Source organism: Triturus cristatus, chromosome 4_1 (genome assembly GCF_964204655.1).
Source record: "Triturus cristatus chromosome 4_1, aTriCri1.1, whole genome shotgun sequence".
Lineage (NCBI taxonomy): Eukaryota > Metazoa > Chordata > Amphibia > Caudata > Salamandridae > Triturus > Triturus cristatus.
The window spans coordinates 612,848,380-612,864,008 of NC_140585.1; the positions used below are offsets into that span (position 1 = coordinate 612,848,380).

A 15,629-nucleotide genomic window follows, 5' to 3' on the forward strand; every position below is an offset into this window, starting at 1 on the left:
CCTGCACTACAATCATTCCGGCACCCCTGCACTACAATCATTCCTGCACCCCTGCACTACAATCATTCCAGCACCCTGCACTACAATCATTGCAGCACCCCTGCACTACAATCATTCCAGCACCCCTGCACTACAATCATTGCAGCACCCCTGCACTACAAGCATTCCAGCACCCCTGCACTACAATCATTCCGGCACCCCTGCACTACAATCATTGCGGCACCCCTGCACTACAATCATTGCGGCACCCCTGCACTACAATCATTGCGGCACCCCTGCACTACAATCATTGCGGCACCCCTGCACTACAATCATTGCGGCACCCCTGCACTACACGCACTAGCACCAGTAACATCAAAGTCGTGATTAGCTGTGATTGCTCAGACCTAGGGTTCCTTCTTTAGAACGACGAGATTTTATTTCTCACAATAAATTGCACAAACCGTTTCATGCATCTCCCTGTAGGTGATGACTTCTTTGGTGTTGGTGACGGGGCTGTCATGTATGACAGCAGCTTGGTCTCCTCGTCCATGTTCTATGTGACGATCTAAAGCATTGTAGCAAATATTCAGCTCTCCGTCCACAAACCTAAAACATCCAGAAAACAATAGTGTTAGCAATGTTATGATTCATTATCTGCATGAACTGCAGAAAATAAAATTAGAAGTCTGTACTTCTGAAGCCAAGGCAATTATTACCCAAAACACAAGTTCTCAGTTTCCAGCATCAGAAGATTTAAGTATCTGCCCACCGCCGGAAGACAAATAGCAGTGACTTTAAAACACATTCACAAATGGTAGATTACAAAAAACGCATTTCCCACCGTTTCAATGTGATACGCCTTATAATGACAAAGTTGTGAAGAAAAGGTACTTCATTACAGAACTAGTGCCCAGATCGTCTGAGACACTGTTAATTTCATATTTCAGAAGCAAAAATTGTTGCATTTTGTTTTACGGTGTGCAAAAAGGGCATGATTACAATTAGGTGAATTAATTGAACTGCGGAGCTCATTTCTAAACCTTGAACCGAATATTTTAAAATTGGTCCTTGGGAAAGGTTTCCTGAGTCCCAGAGATTCAGCTGGTCTCTTGGAATATCACTAGTAACTCTAGATCTTGGGTATTTGTAACTCCTGGATCATTATTTGTACGTTTGGTCATGGAGGGAGGTAATCATGGGATTTGTTTCTCCTCTTTGTCTCGTTTTTTATCTCTTGAAGCATTAGACAAATAGTGCCAGAGGCTGAATCTTTCCTCATGCCCTTCATGACTTCCATCCCTGTGGGTGTGGACGGGCCCTCAGTGCAGTGAGTTCTTTTCTAAGTCCCGTGAGAGGGGTTTGATTCTCAAACAGCATAGGGCATTGTACTTTTCTTTTTTTAAATCCTGAGGAGGAGGCGGGAGCTATAACCCACAGAGCAATGTTCTTTTTTCAAACCCTGTCCAAGAATTAAGGGGGGGAAGGCCCCACAAGGGCAGTACAAAATGTTTATTTACAGTCTTTATTATATCCTACTGGCAGGTTGCACCCACGCACTCCATGCTCGTGTCTGTTTACTATAGTGGTCTGATTTAGAGTTAGGGGGTCGGATTTCCACGTGGCTTCTTCACTAATCTGCCAGTATCATCCATTACAGGGAGCATTTTTGGAGAAACACTCCACTGCCTGCGTTTGGACTGCGGAATACAAAAAGGTGAGTGTCACATGGAGAATGCATCACTTCAGTCTCTCAAAAATGGTTTTACTGAATAACCAATGTACCATTTTTTCCTCTTTCTTTTATATTTTTAGATGTGTTATCGTGTTCTTCAAATCCTTGCATTTATCATGCATATATTTTTGTCATCTATGTTTTGTTCATTCGCAGTATGGTTATCTTTTGTTATTTCATCTGTACATTTTCAGCCTTGAAAAAGCCCTGGACTAACTTGCCCCTATAGGGTGAAACACTTGTTGGCTGACTGATCACAAATACAATTGATTTTATGAAGTGTACCTTGAATAAACTGTCAAATTTTGCATGGACTACTTTATTGGATCTTGATTGTCTGAAGACTGATGCAAATCTCTTCACAAAGGACTTCATTCTGACAAACAAATCCAGAATCATGTAATCATTTAGGAAATTGAGCGAATCATACAAGTCATTTCATTTGTAATGCAGTTGCATCGCATCTGTGTTTACAAATTGGTTTTCCAGGTTTTGTCTTTCACTTAGACAGATGCATTTACAACTAATCAACCAACAACTTGTTGGGGTATTTTTGAACAAAGGGAACAAACTAATATCCAATTTCTTTCCTTTCAACATCATAACTCACACCACCATCAATGCTCAGTACACCACTTTGTCAATGGCACAGGGGTAAAAACTTGAGTACCAAGAACATACATGACAGTCGGCATGTGTTATGGCGTGCGTTACATACCATAAGTGGACAACCCTATGAGGGTTTCCAGGTTTGTTGTTGTTGAACTACAACTTTTGGCTGTGGTCTTTAGTGAATTTTTATAATGTACCACATTGATATGTCATGGTACCATTTTGCGCCGCTCACAGCCTTTGGCCAGCCATCTTCAGCCGTGCACAGCAGAGGCTGTTGCAGAGCCTGCTTGGCTTTGCACTTGAGCTAAAACTGCTGCTTGCCAAATGTCATGCATATTCAAACAGTGCCAACGTTAACAGATAATGAAAGTGTTAATGCTTCTTGTTTATTTCTGCTCTATTTTTTGCAGATCAAAAGAAAGCTAAACATGCTAAACGTCTGCCATATTTCATGGGGATTCATGTAGATTCATCAATGTTGCCAAATTTGTCAGCAAATTAACTCCACTTTGATTCCTCCATTAAGTCTTCACACCTTTGATGGTCTTGTATGAAACTGTGAAAACCAGAAGTAGGCTAAACATGCTAAATCTGTGCAAATTTTTGTGCAAAAGCCATGAAACAGTGCCAAAGTCATTAGTAAATCTAAAATGATTCGACCGCTTCCTTTTAACTTTTTCCCTCGCCCTGTAAGCAGGACAGAACATTCAATATCTGCACTGGATATAACCCAATAACTGTCAGCCACATTTGATGCAGATTTATCAAACAGCACCAAAGTTACAAGCATCTCATACAGTTTATCTCCCGCCCTCCAGTAACCCTCCACCTTTGATGGATTGGCACATAGTTTGACACACCAAGAGGCAACCACCAATCCTTCCATGATTTTGCAAGTTCTGTGCAGATGTGTCACACAGTGCCAATGCCATTAGAAAATGAACACATTTTGTTCCTTTTCTAACAGGCTCCACCTTGGTTGATCTTTCTCAAATGTGATAATACCAAAAAATAGGGTGCACGTGCTAAGTGTCTGGCAAATTTCGTGCAGATACCTCAAATGGTGCCAAAGTTATTAGTAAATCAAAAATGTTTTGACCACCCTCTTAAAGCTTACCCCTACTCATTGCATTGGCACTACCCTGAAATACCTTTACTGGATATAACATGCTAAATACCTACCAAACTGTGCTATTGTTATAACCAAATGGCCATTTTATTGCTAATCCCTTTAACTTTGCCCTCCTGGATGGATAGGCACAAACCCTGCCATCAAACACACAAAAGGTGATAGGAGGAATGCTTGCAAAAAGTCTATGTCACTGGCAATTGCTATGGGTAGCAATCTAATCCATTGTTCTTCACCAACTGGGGCACTCTAGACACAGACCACCCTTGTCCAAATCAGTACCATCCCTGCTTCCCACGGGAACAGTCCATCTTGAACTGCCATTCAGTGCCCCAGACTGATCTCAGCCTTGTTAGGCCTTCTCAGTGAGGTCGATCCTGGATTCTATTGAGCAGCAAGCAACACAATGCCAATGTTATTAGCAAACAGACATTACCCCCTCTTTCTTTTTTTTATTTTTAATCTGGTTATCCGTTGACGGCCAAAATTTGACAATACTAACAGTATCTCAACATACTGTCTGCCAAATTTAATCTATATCTAACAAATTGTGCAAACATAATGAGAACATGTTCTTTTCAAGTGACTAGCTATACAAGACCACCCACCAACATTTTTTAGATGCTAATACCTCAAAAAATACTGAATGGATTTACATCAAACCATGAAAACATGTTTTGGGTGTAAAGTTTTGCTTTCATGCCAAGTTCAGTGTAAATCAGTTCAGCAATGTTTAATGTAGCTGTGAGCATACTTATCTTGCAAAAGTAGTTTTCTTCAAAGTTCAGACAATAATGGAAACAACATTGTAATCAGAACATTTAGGTATACCTTTCATGAATAAATTGTTCGTAAAACAAAAAACACTGGTGAGGGCCAGTGGACGAATTATATTTTGTGATTGCATAATTATGAATGTACTGCTTTAGTCACAAAATTTGCAGAATTCACAAAAACAGTTTTTCAGGCTCAAATAGATGAAAATAATATTGCTAGAGAATTTGCCTTTTCTAATGCACAACTTAGATACGCTTATCGCAGATTCCCATTGGCACCGAAGACTGTTGGATTGCAGGCGCCCCCCAGGCGAAATCCCCGATATTTATATATATATATATATATTTTCACTGAAAAAAACATAGGTTTTAGGGAAAGTTATAGTTAGTTGGACATTTCACTCTTACAAAACCAGAGAAATTACCCCGTTATAGTTAGTTCGGCTAACTATAACTCGCGCCCCCACAATGCACTGCTGATGACGTCACATATTACATCACTCATGACATGGTCAGTGACATCACTCATGACATCACTGATGACATCTCAAATGACATCACTGATGACATCATCCAGTGACTGTGTGTTTCTGTAAAGTCTAAATATGTTTAGTATATATAGGGAAAGGTGTATTGAAGAATGAGTGGGTGTATAAGTGTCTGAATGGATGATTTAGTAGGTTTGTGACTGACTATAAGTGAGTGATTAAACGTATCTTACTGAATGCATGGGTTAATGACTAAACTGTGTGAATGTCTGTATCCATCTGTCTGTTGGTGCGTAAGCGGCTACATGGGTTTGTGAAGAGCTACCTGAGTGTCTATATGGGTTATTGATTGGATGTCTGAGTATTTATATGTGTGCCTAAGTATTTATGTATGTGGGATGTGTGTGACTCTGTGCATAGATGTGTGAGTGGGTGATTCACTGGGTGCATGGTTTCAAGAGTGCATCTCTGACGGACTGTATGGGTGGGTGAGTGTGTGTATGGGTGTGTTAGTGAGTGAATGTATATCTCAGTGGTACATGTGTAACTACATATGTGAAAGGCAGTATATGTGTGTGCTGGAGTATATAAATGGCTATGAGTGTGTGATTGTGAGAGTGGCTGTATGGATGAGTGTGTGCTTGTATCAGTGATTGTATACGAGCGTAAGAATGTGCTAGTATTTGTATGAGTGAATGAGCTGGTGTGTGTATGACTGTATAGGTGAGTAAATGGCAGAGTGATTAATTATTTGCATGACTGACTAGGTGTAGGAGTACCTCTATGGATGAGTGGTGGTGTGTGAGTGTCTATATAGGTGTATGAGTGCATATGATAGTCCTGTACTGAGTGACCATAAGTATGAGTGACTGTGCGGGTGAGTGAGTGGATGTGTGTGTAAACCTAAGATTCAGTCAGTATGTATGTAGTTATTGCTGTTGGAGTGTCTATGGTTTTGAGAATGGCAGTCTGTAATTTAAAGTGGGTGTATCAAAGGTTATATTAGGGTGTGAGAAGATGCATCAAATTATCACATGGATGATGTCATCAGTGATGTCATCAGTGATGTCACTGACAATGTCAAGAATGATAGAATATGTGACGTCATCAGCAGTGCATTGCGGGGGTGCGAGTTATAGTTAGCTAAACTAACTATAACATATGCACTTTTCATCCTTACTTACTTTTAAACATTTTAAACTTACTGTTTTCTGTTCGATTGAATTGACTCTGCCTCAGTTTGGCTGTCGACTTGACCTGACTGCCTCTGTTCTCTTCCGGTGGTGTCCGTCCGTGCGAGCGGGCACACTGTGTTTCCTGGGTTAGCTCTCTAGCGCTAATTAAGTGTGGGCTTTAAAAATCACTCTGGGGCGAATGTGCAGCGGGCGCGCCGAAGGCAAGCCAGTCTGTGCCCGCCCGCGTCCCGGAAGCGCCCGGCGCTGGAAATGCTGCAGGTGGATCTGTAAGTACTACTGCTCGACGGACTTTCAACATAGATAGGTTATGGGAACTGCGCAAGGATGTGAGCTGTTGCTTCCCCTTGCCCCCATACAGTATATCCAACGAAACGCTGTGCTCTCACTGCGGTTGGGCGCCAATCTCATCCCTTGAACCAATTGGTAATCCCCTGACTCAGGCTCCTCCTGTGCTATCTAATTTTAATAGGGCCAGGACTGAAGGTAAATTGCTTGGCTTGCTCCTTAATACTAGATCTTTGCGTAACCACGCCCTCAATATATTTGAATTGCTGGAAGATGTCAGCCCGGATTTCTTATTTTTAACGGAGACTTGGCTATGTGACTCATCTAATCCTGCAGTTGCCACAGCCATTCCTAAGGGCTATCAAATGGTCAGGAAAGATCACCCTAGCGGCAGGGGAGGAGGCATAGCCATTATTTTTAAGAGCATCTATTCCTGCGTGCTTCTCCACTCGGAAGATGTTGCCGGGGCTGAAACATTAGGGTTCCATCTGGTAATATCTCCCCATCAATCCATGGCCAGCTTACTTGTGTATAGACCACCGGGTCCCGCTGGGCTGTTCAACGAAGCAGTTAGCAATGCCGTGGCCCCCATTGTGCTTGAACACAAACACTGTTTAATATTAGGGGACTTTAATGTCCACATGGATAAAATCAACGATCCTGATGCTACTAGCTTAGCGGAGGCGCTGAATATTTTCAACCTGAATCCTTGTTTTTTGACTCCGACCCACGAAAAGGGTCATATTCTTGACCAGGTCTTTTCCACAAGGGACTTAGATGTCTCCCCCCCTCGGCCACTGGTGTGGTCAGACCATTTCCTTTTAGAGTTTAGAGTCCACCGTGAGACCGCACTCTCTAATATCCAGAGTAAGCCCCGTATGGGCAGTTTTAGACCTTATCATTGTATCACACCCGAAGCGGTGATGATGGCCCTTGACTCCCACCCACTCATTTTGAGTGGTAATGTGGATGATTATACTACTGTCCTGGACAACTGGCTTCTGATTCGTGCAGCAGAGCTTGCCCCTCCCTCTTCTCGTCCTGCCTTGACCTCTCGAGTCTCTGCTCCTTGGTTTACGCCTGCTATTAAAGAAAGCAGGAGGACCTGCAAAAGACTTGAGAGAGCGTGGCGGAAAAACTTTGAGAGCAGTGAGAAAACTGCGTATAAACAAGCACTTAAACTGCATCACAAACTTATCCTGATGAGAAAAAGCATTTTTCTCATCAAGAATAGAAACTGCCGGGAACACAAATAAAGAGATTTTTAAAATAGTAAAGGAATTTGCATGCCCCAATGCTGTGACTAGGACTTTTTTCCCCTCAGCACTATGGGTAGATCAGATGGCCCTATTTTTTGCTGACGAAATTAGAATGATCCAGGACACTTTCCCTAGCTCCCAAGGGGCTAAAGTTCGGGATAAGTTCCCCTCCCATATTGACCTTCAGACGAGCTGCCCTCTCTTCACGGAGTTTCCTCCTTTTTCATTGGCAACCTCAGTAGGCATTCTGAAGAACCTGAAATCAGGTGCTCCTTCTGACCCTTGCCCTGTGTCTACTTTGACAGCAATAGCTCCCTCCATTAATCCCTATGTGAACCATATTTTGAATACCTCCCTGCAGCAGGGGCTGGTCCCCGGCAAGTGGAAGAAAGCACACATTCGTCCCCTTCTGAAAAAGCCCAATATGGATCCAGAGCTTCCCGTTAACTATAGGCCCATATCCCTTTTACCTTTTTTTCCAAAGCACTGGAAAAATATGTTCACACAGTCACTTCTGCATTTCTTGAGACTAACAACATTTTGCATCAAAGCCAGTCTGGGTTTCGTCCTAATTTTAGCACCGAAACTGCACTTCTGGAAATTTCGGAATCCATAAAGGACGTCTTGGATAAAGGCGGCAAGGCTGTGCGGATATCGTTGGATCTTTCAGCAGCCTTTGATACTGTCCCTCACAGCCGACTCCTGAAGAGACTCCAGGAGGCTGGTTTTAGAGGGACGGTTCTCAAATGGTGTCTTTTCTGTCAGGGCGCCAACAAACTGTTTGGGCTCCCCCTTTTTCCGCCTTAATCCCCCCGCTGGAGGTGGGTGTACCTCAGGGCTCGGTGCTTAGTCCAACTTTATTCAATCTGTACATGTCCCCATTGGCTAGTCTAGTTGAGTCGCATGGAGTTAAAATAGTGTCGTATGCTGACAACACCCAAATCATTTTTACATGCGACAAGGATTCAGAGTTCAAGGGGAAAGCAATTAAGGCCTGCTTGTCGGCGGTGTTCTCCTGGCTCCAGCTGAATGAACTTAAATGTAATTCCAATAAATCGGAAATCATCTTCTTTGGTTGCCCATCTAACAACTTATGGCAGAACTGATGGCCTCAGGACATGCATCCTCCCACTAACCCGGTGTTGTCCGTAAAAATTCTTGGTGTAAAACTGGACAATTCACTGAGTATGAAGCCACAGGTTCAGACTGTGGCCGGTCAGTGCTTTGCCTTTCTGAAAATGCTCAAACAATTTCTTCCATTCTTTCGATCCCTTACAGGAAAACAGTGGTCCAGGCCTTGATTGATTCTAGGCTGGACTAAACATTCTTTATCTGGGTCTTCCAGAGTATCTGCTTACTCATCTTCAAGTAGTGCAAATGCTGCGGCCAGGGCCATTCTTTCTCTTGGCCCCAGGACCCGGATGTCTGCTTATTTTAATTCTCCACTGGCCCCCGATCCGTAAGCGGATACAGTTTAAGGCCCTGGTGCTGGCTTTTAAGGCCTTACATGGGTATGGCGCCCCTTACTTGAGGAATAGAATTCAATTTTATCATCCACAAAGCTCTCTTCGCTCCACCTCATTGGCGCTAGTCTGTACTCCGGTGGTGAAATACTCTCGAATTGGAGGCTGCTCCTTCCAGCTGAGAGTGGCAAAACTATGGAACTGTTCAGCAATAACGTAACACTTTGCGCTCTGCACACTTTTCCTGCCTGTCTAGTTCAGTCACATTCACCCAGCACCGGGACACAGAGTAGCTGTGCGCTTTATAAAACCCAGGTTAACATAACATAACACTCTGCAACGCAGCTCTGTGGTGCTTACTGGAGGTACGTGGTGGGCTAGTTGGACCCCAGGGATCCTCAGGATTGAAGAGGAATTAATTCCCCAACTTAAAACGCGCCACAGGGCGTGTTTGCACACGTCACCTCAGGCCCGCCCCCTCCCTTCACCACTGTGCAAACACGCCCCGTGGTGCATTTTAAGTTGGGGGATCAAGTTCCCTTGAATCCTGAGCGTCCTCGGGGTCCAACTAGCCCATCAGGTACCTCAAGTAAGCGCCACAGAACTGCGTTGCAGAGAGATGTTAGCGCAGCCCTGTGGCGCTTACTGGAGGTACCTGGTGGGCTAGTTGGCCCCCAGGGACCCCCAGTATTGAAGGGGAATTAATTCCTCAGTGTAAAACACGCCACAGGGCGCGTTTGCAGAGTATTGCTGGGAGGGGGCAGTGCCTCGGGCACGATCGCAGTGTTTTGTATTGTTATGTATTTTTAGAAGGGGGGGCTGTGTGGCCCCCCTTCTTATAACTTTTTTGGGGCCCTGGGGACCCCATCCCCCAGGGCCTTACCCACATTTTTAAAAAAACAGGCCAATTCCAGCCCCGGGGACCCTATCCCTCGGGGCATGGCCACATAAATATTGTTAGGTTTTTTTTGGAGGGGGGCTGCGGTGCACTGGGGCCGGCCTTTATTTTTTATGGGGGGGAAGGGGGGCTGCGTGGCCCCCCTCCTCTAGCCAATTATGGCACCGGGGACCCCACCCCCAGGGCAGGCCTGCCTTTTTTTTTTTTTTTGTAGGGGAAGGGGGCCACGTGGCCCCTCTCCCGGGCCACTTCTAGCCCCAGGGACCCAGCCCCCAGGGCTGGCCCTCTCCGTTGGGGACCGTGGAGGGAGCCTCAATGTCCCCACGGTCCCTGCTGGCTAACCGCCTCCTGCGGGAGCCGGCATTGCTTTTCCACACGGGGTGCTGCTAAGATGCAGCTCCCTGTGTGGAAAAGCAATCTGGTTTGGTTTTTGGAAGAGAGAGCAGGTTCCCTTTTATCTCTTCCAAAAACCAAACCACAGTTTGCTATGACCGGGCGGGAGCCGCAAGGCTCCCGGCCTGCCATAGCATACAACAGTGTCCCGGGGGTGGGCACCCCTGGACACTGCAGGAGCCGGCCCTGGGGGGTGGCAGTCCCCAGGGCCATCACTGGCTCCAGGAGGGAGGCCGCGCAGCCCTCCTCCCATCCAAACCACAGCCCCGGGGGGTGGTGGTCCCTGGGGCTTGGGGGCCCGTAACGGACCCCCAAATTAGCACTTTAGTGCCCCAGGGAGGTGGCGGACCCCGGGGAGTGTGGGGGGGGGGGGGCTTGGGCCCCACCAGGTTGAATTTTTTTTTCAAAAGCCCTTGGGGGTGGCAGTCCCTGGGACAGCAGGGGTGCCGTGTGCCCCCGCAAATAATAAATAAAAGCCCTGGGGGTGGCAGTTCCCGGGGCTTGGAGGGGCTGCGTGCCCCCCCAACAATTTAATCAAGCCCCAGGGAGGTGGCAGTCCCCGGGGCTGGGGGGGCTGCGTGCCCCCCCCCTAATATTTAATCAAGCCCCGGGGAGGTGGCGGTCCCCCGGGTAGTGTGGTGGGATTGGGGCCCCCCACACACATTTTGTTCACTGCCCCCGGGACCTGGCCCACCCGGGGGCTTCATTACCACGAAGCGCGGGCCCGCGCTTCATTTTTTTATTTTCGTGGCCGGAGTTGCGCACCCAGTTCGAATTTGGCCGATTTGTTTTTTTTTTAAATGCTTGTTTTGGCCCTGTTGGTCCTTGTGGGACCACCTGAGCAGGCCTAGGGGGTCAGGGTGTTTCTACCCTGACCCCTTTTCTTGTTTTGCGCGTTTCTTTTTCTTTTTTCTTGTGCCTCGATTCTACCGAGGCACAAGATGGCTGCAAACACTTCCTGGTTTGAAGTGTTGACAGCCAATTAGAATGCAGCTTGTGATCGGCAGGGTGCGCGGACCTACCGCGGCCATAGATATCGAAACTTTTATTTTTTGATATTTTCAGTAACTACTGAACGGATTTACACCATTTAAGAAAAAGAGTGCTTTCTGTACCAAGCACTACCTTTTTGCCAAATTTGGTGTAATTCCGTTCAGCAGTTTGAGCTGTAGCCGTGTCTAAAGTTTTCTATGGGAAATAGATTTTTTCACCTCTTTTTCTTGAATTTCTCAGGAACTACTGAACGGATTTACACCATTTAACAAAAAGAGTTCTGTCTAAACCAAGGGCTACCTTTTTGCCGAATTTGGTGTGATTCCGTTCAGCAGTTCAGGCTGTAGCCGTGTCTAAAGTTTCCTATGGGAAATAACATGGAGAAAACATGTTTTGGGAGCCCCCTTTTTTCTCGGCCCCCGCTTGGCGAATCACCCCGAAACTTCCAGGATAGGAGCTGACCATAACAGGCCATAAGTTTTGAAATTTCTCAAAGATTCGTCAACCGGCGCCAAAGTTATTGAGAAAACAAAAAATGAGTTTCCTATGGAAAATAGGTCCTAACTATAACTATCTACTGGCGACCGCCAGTAGATAATATAGTTAGGTACGTTTCCATAGGAAAGCGTTTTTATACTCACCTATATCTTTGGTGACATTTGACGAATCTTGACAAAATCTTCCTCAAAAAGTGTCATAGTGAGTCTTGTGCATGGAACTTTTTGGGGTGATCTGTCAAGCAGGTGTTGAGAAAAGGGGGGGGCTAAAAAAAAATGTGTTTTCCCCATGTTAATTCCCAAAGACTCTTTAAACACAGCTGCAGCCCGAACCGTTGAATGGAATTACACCAAATTGGGCAGAAAGCTAGCTTTTGGTCCGCAGACTGTGCTTTTGGGCCATTCAGTAGTTGTTGAGAAATTTAAGGAAATACAAATTTAGATAGCTGCAATCCTGGCTAATTTGCAATGCATCGCAAATGTACGTGCCAATAGGAATGCTGTGATTTGCCAGGGGTCAGATTGGATGTGTCCTGACCCCATGGGAGAAATAGATCTTTCAGGGACAACACGTGTACAATAGGTTGCTAACTCAGACAATGATGCACTCACTTACGGACCCACTCAGAGTCATGCCCCCACTCACAGACGCATACCCCTACTCATAGCCCACTTACATACCTCACTCACAGACCCATCTCAGGAATTCACCCATCTACTCACAGACCCATTCAGAGACACTCACCCACTCACACACCTACTCAGCTACTCATGCACCCAGTCACACACCCACATATAGACTTATGCACCCACTTAAATACCCACTGAGACACTCACACACCCACTCACAGACTCCCTCAGTCATGCACCCACTCACATACCCATTCAGAGATCCATTCATATACTCATGCAGCCACTCACAGACTTATGCACCCACTCACAGAGCCACAGAGACTCACATACCCACTCACAGATACACGGATACGTATGCAATCACACAGATACACTCAGAAATGTATCCACCCACAGAGAGACCCATGCTCCTACTTAGAGATCCACTCATATACTTATGCACCCAATCACAGATGCACCCACTCACAGACTCACTCACAGACATGCACCCACTCACAGACCTACAGAGACTCACACACTCACTCACCGACCCACACACACACTGACTCATGCACCCACTTACAGACCCACTGATACAACTCCGACTCACCCAGAAATTCATCCACCCACTCACAGACTTACTCAACTGCTAATGACTTCACTCACACACCAACTCAGAGACTCATGCATTCACTCACAGACCCACTCAGAGACTCATGTACCCAATCACAGACCCATGCACCTACTCACAGACCCATTCATCACTTTATACAAATCGAAATGCCTATCTGTTGCATTCTACGGGGCAGGAGTGTGGGGACACCATAAAAGCACTCAGTTGCAAATTTTAGAAAATACATTTTTAAAAAGACTGATGATGATCCCATAAAGCACCCCCACAGCCTTTTGTCATTCTGAGGTAGAGCTGGATTACATAGAGGACCGTATTAATATTGCCCCATTGGTTCTGTTGTCTAAAATCTGGACATCGGAGGACCCAACGTTCTCAAGGGAAATCATCCAGGACTATATGAACCTTGATAATGCCCTGGCGATTCCATGGTTTTGTTTTGTTAAAGAAAAATTAAATGCGATTGGTCTGGGGCACTATTACGACAACCCAGAGTATGCGGGAGTAGGACACTTAGTTTTTTTTAGCAAATTGTAAATTGAATCTGATATTTTGGTTTTGGGGTCTTGGTGATCTAAGCCATTTTACTGTATACAATGGACATGAAATCTTTTTATAGTTTTATGTATGGATGTTAAACTTTTATGGTCCGTATGAACCAAATAAAGTTTCTTTGACTTGATACACCGACGCACCCATTCACCAACACACTCAGGAATTCATCCACTAACTCAAAAACCCACCCATAGATTTATGCACACACTCACAGACCCACAGAGAGACTCATGCACCCACTCAGAGATCCACTCACATACTCACACACCCAGTCACAAAGGTACCCAGAGACTCATGCACCCACTCAGACTTATGCACCCACTCACAGACCACTCACGCACCCACTCACAGACCTACACACAGACTCAAGCACCCACTCACAGACCCACTGATATACCCACTCACAGACTCACCCAGAAATGTACCAACCCACTCCCAGACCTACTCAACTACTCATGAACTCACCCACACACCCACTCAGACTCATGCATCCACTCACAGACCCACTTAGAGACCCATGCACCCGCTCACAGACCAACTGATACACTTATGCACTCACTCAAAGACCCACAGTGACACATTCACCCACTCAGAGATCCACACAGATAATCATGCACCCACTCACGGACCCACTCAGAAACTCATGCACTCTCGCACAGACACACTCAGAAACTCATGTACTCACTCACAGACCCACTCAGACATTCTCACACCCAATCAGAGACACTCACAGACACTCAGACACTCATGCACCCACCCACTACTTAAGAGACTCATGCACCCGCTCACAGACCCACTCAGACACTTAGAGACGCACTGATATTCTCATGTACTCACTCAGCGACCCATACAGACAGACATTCCCTCAAACACCCATTGATGTTCTGATGCAGTCAACCACAGACCCACTCAATCAATCAATCAAAGCATTTATATAGCGCACTACTCACCCAGAGGGTCTCAAGGCGCTGGGGGAGGGGGGTCCGCTACTGCTCGAACAGCCAGGTCTTGAGTTGCTTCCTGAAGACGAGGTGGTCCTGGGTCAGGCGGAGGTGGGTCGGGAGGGAGTTCCATGTCTTGGCGGCGAGGTAGGAGAAGGACCGTCCCCCTGTGGTGGCTCTTCGGATGCGGGGGACGGCGGCGAGGGCGTGGCCGGTCGATCGAAGCTGGCGTTTGGGAGCGTAGAAGTTGAGGCGGCTGTTGAGGTATCCTGGGCCTTGGTTGTGTAGGGCTTTGTGTGCGTGGGTGAGGAGTCGGAAGGTGATTCTCTTGTTGACCGGGAGCCAGTGCAGGTCTCTCAGGTGTCCGGAGATGTGGCTGCGACGGGGGATGTCCAGGATGAGTCGTGCTGAGGCGTTCTGGATTCGCTGGAGTCTCTTCTGGAGTTTGGCGGTGGTTCCGGCGTAGTCCAGACGGCTGGTGACGAGGGCCTGGGTGACCGTCTTCCTGGTCTCGGTGGGGATCCACCGGAAGATCTTACGTAGCATGCGCAGGATGTTGAAGCACGACGAGGAGACGGCGTTGACTTGTCTGGTCATGGAGAGGGAGGAGTCCAGGATGAAGCCCAGGTTGCGTGCGTGGTCTGTTGGTTTGGGTGCCCTGCCTAGGGCGGGGGGCCACCAGGAGTCATCCCAGGCGGAGGGTGAGGATCCCAGGATGAGGACTTCCGTCTTGTCCGAGTTCAGTTTCAGGCGGCTGTTCTTCATCCATTCGGCTACCTCTTTCATCCCTTCGTGAAGGTTGGCTCTGGCGGTGGCGGGGTCGTTGGTGAGGGAGAGAATCAGCTGGGTGTCGTCGGCGTAGGAGATGATGTTGAGGTTGTGCTGGCGTGCGATGTCTGCGAGGGGGCTCATGTAGACGTTGAAGAGGGTTGGACTGAGCGAGGAGCCTTGAGGAACGTCGCAGATGACTTCGGTTGCTTCAGATCTGAACGGGGGGACACTCACACACTCATGCACCCACTCATAGACCCACTTAGTCACCTATACACCCAATCACAGATTCACTGACATAATCACGCACCCATTCAAGGATTCCATTCAAACACTGTCACAGACACATTTAGAAACACATACATTACTATCTAAATAACTGTAGTAAAACATGTATCTAGTGTGATGGTTAG

General features: G+C 46.5%; 1 protein-coding gene across 1 annotated transcript in view; it reads right to left on the bottom strand.

Annotated features, from left to right (window-relative positions):
• ACSS3 (acyl-CoA synthetase short chain family member 3) overlaps positions 1-15,629 on the bottom strand; it is a 1,078,787-nt gene that overhangs the window by 900,422 nt on the left and 162,736 nt on the right. The window contains exon 2 of the mRNA XM_085652976.1: positions 444-588. Coding sequence (XP_085509102.1) covers positions 444-588 — 145 coding nt within the window. The remainder of the gene's footprint in view (positions 1-443; positions 589-15,629) is intronic.